The 10569-nt window shown below is 46.2% G+C and overlaps 1 protein-coding gene across 2 annotated transcripts; it reads left to right on the top strand.

The window, feature by feature from the left end:
* The first annotated feature begins 31 nt into the window (after nt 1-31).
* Nucleotides 32-5356, top strand: LOC112400895 (serum basic protease inhibitor-like). Of its 2 annotated transcripts, none has more exons than XM_024746878.1 (3): nt 32-244; nt 4271-4463; nt 4579-4900. In XM_024746878.1, exons 1-3 carry the CDS (start codon nt 151-153, stop codon nt 4601-4603), a joined length of 312 nt encoding a protein of 103 aa, XP_024602646.1. In that variant the 5' UTR covers nt 32-150; the 3' UTR covers nt 4604-4900. The 2 variants fall into 2 exon arrangements, with proteins under 2 accessions (XP_024602646.1, XP_024602645.1); XM_024746877.1 differs by lacking the exon at nt 4579-4900 and adding an exon at nt 4926-5356 and having other exon boundaries at nt 49-244.
* The last annotated feature ends 5213 nt before the right edge of the window (nt 5357-10569 follow it).

The following is a 10569-nucleotide window of genomic DNA, read 5'->3' on the forward strand; positions in this document are numbered from 1 at the left end:
GGTGGGGAGATTACACAATAAACAGGACCCAGCCCAGCTCCACCCTTTCCTCACTCCCCTCCTCACTGCCTGTCCCACCCCTCAGCTGGGATATGAAAAGCTCTGTCAGCCCCCAGCTTTCCTCAGAAGCCCTCCTGCAAGGCCACGAACATGAGCCGGCTCTGCCTCTCCATCGCCCTCCTCGTCCTCCTGGGCACCCTGGTGGCCTGCACCCCGGGGGGTAAACACAAGAGCCGTGCCAGAGGTAAGTCCCGGCTCACCTCTCCTCCACAGGCTGGGGAGGGATGAGGGGAGTCCATGGAGGGGCTGGGGAGCAGGGTTGGGGTGGGCGCTGACAGCCTCTCTGGATTTCTCCTGGGAAGTTGGGCAGTTTTAACTCCAGGGACATTTCATGACTCTCAACAGGAAAAAAATTAAAAGTCAAAAATTTTAAATATATATCCCGCCTACCTCTACCAGATCAGGAATGCCATCTCTGACACTCTCTATTCCTGGTCAGTGCCGTGTCCCTGAACTTCACTGTAGTGTAATAAAAGGATCAATATTTGATCCTTGCCCTGGTTCCTGGAACAGACCTCCTGAAACTCCTGGAATTTACTGTCTTTTTTATGGCAATGAGGTGAGTAAAGGAATGGGACCCAAGAGACCTTCAGGGTGGGGCTTATCTCCAGAAAAACCCAATCGTGTTTAGAGGCTAGAATTTTCATCACCCCGCATCCCAGCACCTCTGGGGAGACGGGAGGGTATTGAGATGGAGATCAATCACCAATGGCCAATGATTCAATCAATATGCCTATTATTGACACCTCAATAGAAATCCATAAATATTGGGGTTCAGAGAGCTTTCGGGGTGGTGAGCACAGAGAGGTGCTATGAGGGGGTGCACTCCACTAGGGCACGGGGCCTCCAAACACCTCTACTTCCCCTTTGCCCTGCGCATCTCCTCCATTTTGCTGTCCCTGGGCTTTACGCTTTATAATAACATGAGAACGGTAAGTAAAGGGTTTTCCTGATTTTGGTCACCACCTCTATTGGTTATTGAACATGGAGGTGGGGTCATGGAACCTCTATTTTTAGCCAGTGGGTTACAAGTGTAACTTGGGATCACGTGGCTGGCGTTTGAAGTAAGGACAGTCTTGATCCCTCAACCTGCGGGATCTGCACTGACTCCACAGATTTAGTGTCAGAAGTGAATTGCCTTCTGGGATGCCCAGTGGGTGTTTGGGGAATTGGTTAATGTTGGTAGAGTCACCACATATTTTGTGTCAGGGAAAAACCCAGACTCACTCTTCCCTGTGATTCGGGGGCTTAGGTGAGACTCAGCGATAGGGGAGTAATGAACATGGGACACTGCACCCAGAAACTCTTACCAGTTTTCTGTATTTTCAGAATTCCTGGCAGAATCACATAGTTTATCAAATGGGTTGTGACATGATAGTATCTTGTCCTGACCCTACGACCCACATGCTGTGTGTCCTGGGGCAAGTCTTCTGCAGTTTCCTCACTGAACAGGGGAACCATGTTACATGGGTTCTTTGAACAGCTTACCAGTCACGAATTTAAAGAGTTTAATCACATTTCACGGCCAATTTTATCCGTTTTCCACCAAGATGTGTTAATCTGAAAAAATTTCTCTACCCACCTCCTTTGGGCAAGAAAAAATATTTAGGTGTCAAATAATGATTATTCCTTTAGTATTAAAATTAATCAGAAAGATGTGGGACCACTGAGCTGAGCAACTGCAGGGAAAGCAAGAAACACAACACTTGTGTGAGTTGCTCCTGGGACCAAGGCTGATATAATCTTAGTAAAGGCTCAAGTCCCTTTCCCTTGTCCCGCCAACCTTTAAAAAAATATTTATTTGGCTGTACCAGGTCTTAGTGGCAGCATGCAGGGTCTTTTAGTTGCAGCATGCAGAATCTTTAGCTGTGGCATTCAAACTCTTAGTTGCAGCATGTGGGATCTAGTTCCCTGACCAGGGATTGAACCTGGACCCCGGCATTGGGAGCACAGAGTCTTAACCACTGGACCACCAAGGAAGTCCCTCCTTTGTCCCCTTTTGACTATTATTTTATTATCCTTTTAAGATACAGAATGTTAAAGGTAGATTGATAATTATGTAGACCTTCCCCATCATCAAGTAGACTTTGCACTAACAGGAATTCAGTTATATCCATTCTATTCAGTGATTGTGTACTTGGCGTGAGCATGAAATGGAAGATTTATTCCCTTGCCATATATTTATTAAGTCCCTACGAAGCATGGTTCTTGGTGTGGGGAAAGAACTGTAGACAAAATATGGCAAAATACCTTGCCTTCTAGGAGGGAGACAGACAATAGCAAAAGGGGGGAATACTCTGCTAGGTTATGAGTGTTTTGAAGGTAGAGAGTGATGGGGATACAGGAGGCTGTGCTCTTTCTGTAGACTGATGAGCGAAACCCTCTGTGATAAGGGGGCGTTGGAGCAGAGGCTGCAGAAAGAACGAAGTAGGACTTTATAAGAATCAGAATTTGACTCATGGAGATGGGGAGTCACTGATTGGTCGTGGGAGCAATGGGGTAGGACTCAAGTTGTAACAGGATCCCTGCGGCTGCAGTGTGCAGAATGGCCTCTGGGGGGCGAAGGGCAGCGACAGAGAGGCCCAGGGAGCAGGCTGCTGCAGGGGTCCAGGTGAGCAATGATGGAACTTGCACCTATGTTGTTCCCTGGGTCGATGCCAGTCCTTTTGAATAACATGAATGTCTTGCTGTGTTTAGGTTTCTATGGAGGCTTCACTACCTAGTCATGATGCATTAAATCATTAGCCATTGGTGACTATTCAACCTCCAGCTCCTCTCCAGTCTCTGAGGTTTGGGGTTGGGGAACTGTGGATGGAAGGCCTTGGAGCAGAGTAGGAATGAAAGTTGCAACTTTCCTGTCAGGCAGTGGTTTCCCCTGGCAGCCAGAGCCTATTCTGGGGTTACTAGGTTCTTCCCAAAAGTCACCTACTTCACATAACAAAAGACACCGTTATTGCTCTCAGCATTTAAGAAATACCAAGGTTTTTAGGAACTTCCCTGGTGGCCCAGTGCGTAAGACGGCTTGCTCCCAATGCAGGGGGCCCAGGTTCGATCCCTTGTTGGGGAACTAGATCCCGCATGCATGCCGCACCTAAGAGTTCGCATACCACAGCTAAGAAGCCCACATGCTGCAACTAAAAGATCCTGCATGCTGCAACTAAGATCTGGTGCAGCCAAAATAAATAAATATAAAACAAAACAAACAAACAAACAAATTCCTTAAAAAGAAAAAGAAATACCAAGGCTTTTAGGAACTCCGTGCCAGGAAAATGACAAAGAACAAATGTATATATTTCTTATTATAAATCACAATATCAATATAGTGTCAATATTCAATTTATACAGTCCCCATGAGGTAACAAAGTGAACACACTGGTATGTTTTCTTCATGCCTTTCTCCATTACAGCCTGATTCCTTCACACTTTTTTATTAATGGTGGAAACCTTTTACCATACAAGTAATGCAGAGAATAGTATTATAAAACCCAGGTACCAGCTCCAATAATTATTGATATATGGAGAATATTTTTTACCTGTGTCCTCCTTTCCTTTGGTAGAGTTTTCTTTTTCCCAACTTTATTGAGATATAATTGACATGGGTAGAGTTTTTTGTTTGTTTGTTTTTGGCTGTGTTGGGTCTGCATTGCTGCGCGTGGGCTTTCTCTAGTTGTGGTGAGCGGGGCTACTCTTCGCTGCGGTGTGCGGGCTTCTCACTGCGGTGGCTTCTCTTGTTGCGGAGCACAGGCTCTAGGCGCACGGGCTTCAGTAGCTGTGGCTGGCGGACTCTAGATCTCAGGCTCAGTAGTTGTGGCGCATGGGCTTAGCTGCTCCGCCCCATGTGGGATCTTCCCAGACCAGGGCTTGAACCCGTGCCCCCTGCATTGGCAGGCTGGCTCTTGACCACTGCGCCACCAGGGAAGCCCCAACATGGGTAGTTTTTTGAAGCTAATCAAGGGCATCATACCAGTTAATCTTAAATACTTCATGAAGGAGATATAAACTTTTCCATGATTACCATATCATGGTCACGCCTAGCATCATTAATACTAATGTCCCAGAAAGCAGGTTGTCAAATGGCCTTTTCAATTTGACCAGCTCCCAAAACGCTAACATTCTCTATCGCAAACTGGTGGTGTCAGTTGTTGACTTTGTAGACCAACCTGTGATGGCCGCCCTCATAAATGACCCAGAACCCCTCCCATTCCAATAGATTCCCGGCCTGCCTTCTGCCTGGAACCTCATCACATGGGTCCCTGCAGGGCCCGGAAGATCAGGTACTTCTACAATGCCAGGTCCGGGCACTGCGACATCTTTGTATATGGCGGCTGCTTTGCAAAGAAGAACAACTTCCCAACAGCACAGGACTGCATGAAGACCTGCGGTGGTCATGTGGGGACCCACGGGTAAGAAAGGGGGCAGGACACGGTGGGAGGGGAAGGGCTGGGGAAAGAGATGGCGCTCAGGGGGCCACCCACCATTCACACCTGCACAGTGTCTTTCCTCCTCGCTGCCTCCCAGGACAAGTGGCTGCAGTGTCCTGTGAAACCACACACTGAGCACATCCTCCATGGGCCAGCTTGGCAGAAGGTCACCCCTAGAAGCCCCATCATGAGAATCTGAGCCTCCTCACATGCTCCCCTTTTCTCAGATGGGAACACTGAGTCAGCCACCCTACAGAGCAGGTCTGCAGAGCTCCTGAGCTCCCCACCTAGGCTTGGAAACTCACTTCCTTCTTGTTGGTCATTCCGGTTCTGGAGTGGACTTTGGCTGCATATTTCTGGGAAAGTCTAGGATCTGTCAAGGTCAGCGGTGTCCAGGTCTGGGGCTTCAGAGATGTCAATCAGCAAGTTCCTTTCTTTTTGCAGAGGACCTGCGAACTGTGCTCTCCCGAAACTCTGAAGTCAAGGAGGACACACACAGGGCTGGGCTGTGGCTGCTTCTGAAACAGTGTGATCTCCTCTGAGTCTGTCTCAACCCCACCCACCTCAGCAGAACCCTGGCTCTCTGCTTCCCCCATGGGTCTACTTGCTTTAGCTCTGTCTCATCCAGTCGGCTCTCAGCACCATGAGAACAAGTCTTCCCTTTATCCTGAGCACTTAGCACAGGTCCTGGCACGAAGGAGACGGCCCATAACTACTTGAGGAAGGAAAGAATGAATGCAGGGGCACATTCCTCACAGTGGCTGAGGTCTTTTCAGTAAAGAAGCCCCTTTACCTCACAGTGATGTCGCTCATTTTCCTATCTGTGGCTTCAAGCTGTCTGTCTTATATTCCAATAAATTCATATTCAAATTAAACTAACTGGAGTGGATTCTGTTGTTTGCAACTAAGAACCTTAACCGATAGTGTCCATGGAAATGGTGGTCCTTCTCACTCTTCTGCAGAGCAGTTGTCACCTCCCTTTTTCCTGTCCTCAGACTGGGCCCTACCAGGTACGGGAAGTAAATCCATTACAGCACCATCTACCTCTTAATGGCCACCCCACGCTACACAAAAACCCGTGGGACAGACACCTCAACATGAAAGCTTTCGTTCCTTACTTCTTGGGCCAGGTCAAATCTGGGTGCACGTTGCTCTCCTGGACTCTCAGAAGGAGAAAAGAAGGAGCATGGGGTTTAATTGTCCGTTTTTCCGAGGCATCCCCTGGCCTGAGGTCACATGTGGGGAGGGGGCTTCTTACTACAGTTAAGGAAGGGCAACTACCCTTTTTGTGCGCCAGGCTCTGTGCTAGCATTTTGCCTGCATTCTTCGATTAACCATCCTGAGAATCCTTCAAGGGAGGAAATGGCGACATAGTGATGTCACTTAACTGCTGTATGAGTTTCCTAACACAGGAGGTCCCAGCTCTCCCAAGTAGAGTGACTTTGACAATGTTTTCCTATTCCTGACTCTGGGAAGATGTGGGATGAAGGCACCTTTGGAGAACAGAGAGTATCTGCTTCACTACAGACGAGGAAAGTGAGTCACGGGGACCACAGCAAGTGTAGTATTTAAATAAAAAAGGATACAGATTGGTGCTGGTTCTGTTACTTCTTTGTAGTCTTGGGCAAATTTCTCAACATCTCTGAGCTTTACATTCTTTAATTATAAAACAAGGGTAATGCTTGTACTTGCTAATGTCTCTAGCCAGAGACCACTAAAATCACTCCCGTTCCTAGTTGAACTAGTCGGGTTTATTACTCACTGCAGCAAGGAATAGGAATCACCTTGGAAAACAATATGGTAGCTTATTAAGAGAATGTTAGAAAGAACTTACAGGACGTGGGCTTGTGTTGGTTGATTTTGGGGAGGATTTCAGGAAGCTGGCTTTCCTCTGGATGAATGCTGTCAGGAAGTGGGGCAGTTCTCCGAATGGGTATCTTTATCTTAACTCTAAGAAGGGAAGGCCGGATAGCAGTTAGAGCTGTATTTGGTAAAGCAGCATCAGTCACTTATATGAGGCAGAATAGGGGGATGCTTGGTCATTTGGGTGGCTTGTATGATTTAGCTGGTTTTGTCTGTGTTTAAACATGATTACAGAGTGTCCTATTTTTGTCATGATATATCATGGTCCCAGGATGGCCTTGTTTGATGTTGATGTCTTGTGAAATGTTTACATTCATCAGGAGAACTTAAGGCCAGTGATGGTGCCAGGTCAGCCCCCGAATCAGAGGTTGCTTTTCTCCTTCTCTATCAATCTCAGAGAATTATGGTGAGAATTAAGAGGATGTGATATTTGTAAAATGCTTTGCACAAGTGTTGAGACTAAGCTCTCAATGAATGACTGTTCTGATTACCATAATGGTAGTAAATAAGTTGCAAATTGTAACAAATAATTTAATATATTAATAATTATTATTCTATAACAGTGTAATGGAAGAGGACTTATTACTAATTAGAAGAATTTGACTTCAGTAGGTATGGATATTGCTGTGTGATCTTGGGCAAGTCCCTTCACCTCTCTGAGCCACAGTTTCTTTCTTTGCAAAATAGGATTCTGGTACCTGCCTTAAGAAAAACATGGGTACTTTGGGAACTACATGGATTATGGTGCAGAAGTTCTTTGAATACTTCTGACCAACCCACTTTTTAAAAAAATTTATGTATAGTTGATTTACAGTGTTGTGCCAGTCTTTGCTGTGCAGCAAAGTGACTCAGTTATACACACATAGACGTTCTTTTTTTTATATTCTTTTCCATTATGGTGTATCACAGGATATAATATAGTTCCCTGTGCTATGCAGTAGGACCTTGTTGTTTATCCATTCTAAATGTAATAGTTTGCATCTACCAACCCCAAACTCCCAGTCTATCCCTCTCCTTCCCTGCCAACCCCTTGGCAACTACAAGTCTGTTCTATGAGTCTGTTTCTGTTTTGTAGATAAGTTCATTTGTGTTGTATTTTAGATTCCACATATAAGTGATATCATATGGCATTTGTCTTTCTCTTTCTGACTCACTTCACTTAGTATGATAATCTGTAGGTCCATCCATGTTGTTGCAAATGCCATTATTTCATTCTTTTTATGGCTGAGTAATATTCCATTGTATATATGTATCACATTTTTTTATCCATTCATTTGTCAATGGACATTTAGGTTGTTTCCATGCTTTTTGTTTTTTTTTTAAAGAAGATGTTGGGGGTAGGAGTTTATTTATTTATTCATTTTTGCTGTGTTGGGTCTTCGTTTCTGTGCGAGGGCTTTCTCTATTTGTGGCAAGCGGGGGCCACTCTTCATCTCAGTGCATGAGCCTCTAACTATCGCGGCCTTTCCTGTTGCAGAGCACAGGCTCCAGATGCGCAGGCTCAGTAGTTGTGGCTCACAGGCCCAGCCGCTCCGCGGCATGTGGGATCTTCCGAGACCGGGCACGAACCCGTGTCCCCTGCATCGGCAGGCGGACTCTCAACCGCTGCGCCACCAGGGAAGCCCGTAGACTTTTTAATGAAGGCCATTCTGACCGGTGTGAGGTGGTACCTCATTGTAGTTTTGATTTGCATTTACAAAGATGCAAGCCTTTGTTTGTTGCATCATTAGCAAATATTTTCTCCCACTCTGTAGGTTGTCTTTTCATTTTTATTTATTTATTTATTTATTTTTTTTGCGGTACGCGGGCCTCTCACTGCTGTGGCCTCTCCCGTTGCAGAGAACAGGCTCTGGACGCGCATGCTCAGCGACCATGGCTTACGGGCCCAGCCGCTCCGCGGCATGTGGGATCTTCCCGCACCGGGGCACGAACCCGTGTCCCCTGCATCGGCAGGCGGACTCTCAACCACTGCGCCACCAGGGAAGCCCTATGGTTTCTTTTGCTGTGCAAAAACGTGTAAGTTTGATCAGGTCCCATTTGTTTATTTTTGTTTTTATTTCTATTGCCTTGGGAGACTGACCTAAGAAAACATTTGTACGATTTATGTCAGAATGTTTTGCCTACGCTCTCTTCTAGGAGTTTTATGGTATCATGTCTTATGTTTAAGTCTTCAAGCCATTTTGAGTTTATTTTTGTGTGTGCAGGCCAACCCACTTTTTTTTTTTAACATCTTCATTGGAGTGTAATTGCTTTACAATGCTGTGTTACTTTCTGCTGTATAACAAAGTGAATCAGCTATATGTATACATATATCCCCATATCCCTTCCCTCTTGCATCTCCCTCCCACCCTCCCTATCCCACCCCTCTGGGACGAAGTGAGAGAGTGGCATGGACATATATACACTACCAAATGTAAAATAGGTAGCTAGTGGGAAGCAGCTGCATAGCACAGGGAGATCAGCTCAGTGCTTTGTGACCACCCCATTTTTAAAAGCACATGGGGTATTAGTTTCCTTTGTTTCTGGCTGCTTTTAGATTTCTTTTTTCTTTTTTATTATGCAGACTTTTTAAAGTCTTTATTGAATTTGTTACAGTATTGCTTCTGTTTTATGTTTTGGTTTTTTGGCCCCGAGGCACGTGGGATGTTAGCTTCCCAACCAGGGGTCAAACCCACACCCCCTGCATTGGAAGGCAAAGTCTTAACCACTGGACCACCAGGGAAGCCCCCTTGGCTGCTTTTAAAGTGTGCCGTCCACTGCATTTTAAAAAAAAGAACAAATAGAATTTGGGGGGGATGTCACCTTTCATAAGCCCCCTCAGGAAATTCCTCAGTGCCCAAGGAGTGTCACTGTTTCCTGAAATGGTCCCTTTCTTCCTCAGAGGTCACCTAAAGCCCTTTTGCTTCAGTGATAGGTCTCACCCAGTTCCAGTTCCTTGCCCACCCCATCCCACCCTTTATTTGACGCTCTGGTGTCTCAGAAATGTAGGTGGGATTGGGGGCTTCTGCTGATTTTCTTTGGGATCAGGTCACTTGTTCCTCAGCCATTAGGAACCACACTTTATGGAAGGCCCTGCCTGCCCCCTGGAGGCAGCATGAGGAAGTGCGTCCTCCACCTGAAGCTGCGCACACCCCCTTCCCTGTGAGGCAGGAATATTGAAGTCTTTTGGTAGCTGCCTTTAAAAGCTGTTGTTGTACACAATGTAGGTTTATAAATCATAGGTTAACATGAATAATTAATTTAAAATATTTATTCAGCTACTGAAGTACACAAAGCTAACTCAGTCTCTTCTCTCCTGTAGTCCATTTTCCAGCAAGAAATTCTGAGATAATGTACAAATAAGAAATGTGGTCACAGGACTTCCCTGGTGGCGCAGTGGTTAAGAATCCGCCTGCCACTAGAAAAATGGTACAGATGAAGCGGTTTGCAGGGCAGAAATAGAGACACAGATGTAGAGAACAAACGTACAGACACCAAGGGGGGAAAGTGGCGGGGTGGGGGTGGTGGTAGGATGAATTGGGATTGACATATATACACTAATATGTATAAAATAGATAACTAATAAGAACCTGTTGTATAAAAAATAAATAAAGTTAAATTTAAAAATTAAAAAAGAAAACTTGGGTTCGAGCCTTGGTCTGGGAACTAAGACCCCACATGCCGCGGAGCAACTAAGCCCGTGCACCACAACTACTGAGCCTGCGCTCTAGAGCCCGCGAGCCACAACTACTGAAGCCCGCGTGCCTAGAGCCCGTGCTCCACAGCAAGAGAAGCCACCGCAATGAGAAACCCGTGCACCGCAACGAAGAGTAGCCCCCGTTCGCTGCAACTAGAGAAAGCCCGCATGCAGCAACGAAGACCCAACACAGCCAAAAATAAATTAATTAATTTTTAGAAAAGAAAGAAATGTGATCACTTTACTGAGAAGGAAGCACAGGGCATGAAGGGAGGGTTAGCAGGGGGCTGGACAAGTGTGGAGGTGGTGGGAGTTGCATGGAGGGATGCCCTGAGGAAGTGAACTTTCAGCTGAGGCCTGAGGGATGAGCAAGAGTCCTGAGAGGAAGGTGGGGAAAGTTCTCAGCACATGGAAAAGCAAGAGAGGAACGAGGAGGAGAAGGTGTGTGAGAATGTGTGGGAGGACGGGACGACATGGCACTGGGTGTAGACTTGAAGGACCAGGCCTGAGGAGCCCTGTGAGATGAGCTAAGAGTTTGGGGCTTTACCC

This window comes from Neophocaena asiaeorientalis, unplaced genomic scaffold, assembly GCF_003031525.2.
Source record: "Neophocaena asiaeorientalis asiaeorientalis breed wild unplaced genomic scaffold, Neophocaena_asiaeorientalis_V1.1 scaffold132, whole genome shotgun sequence".
Lineage (NCBI taxonomy): Eukaryota > Metazoa > Chordata > Mammalia > Artiodactyla > Phocoenidae > Neophocaena > Neophocaena asiaeorientalis.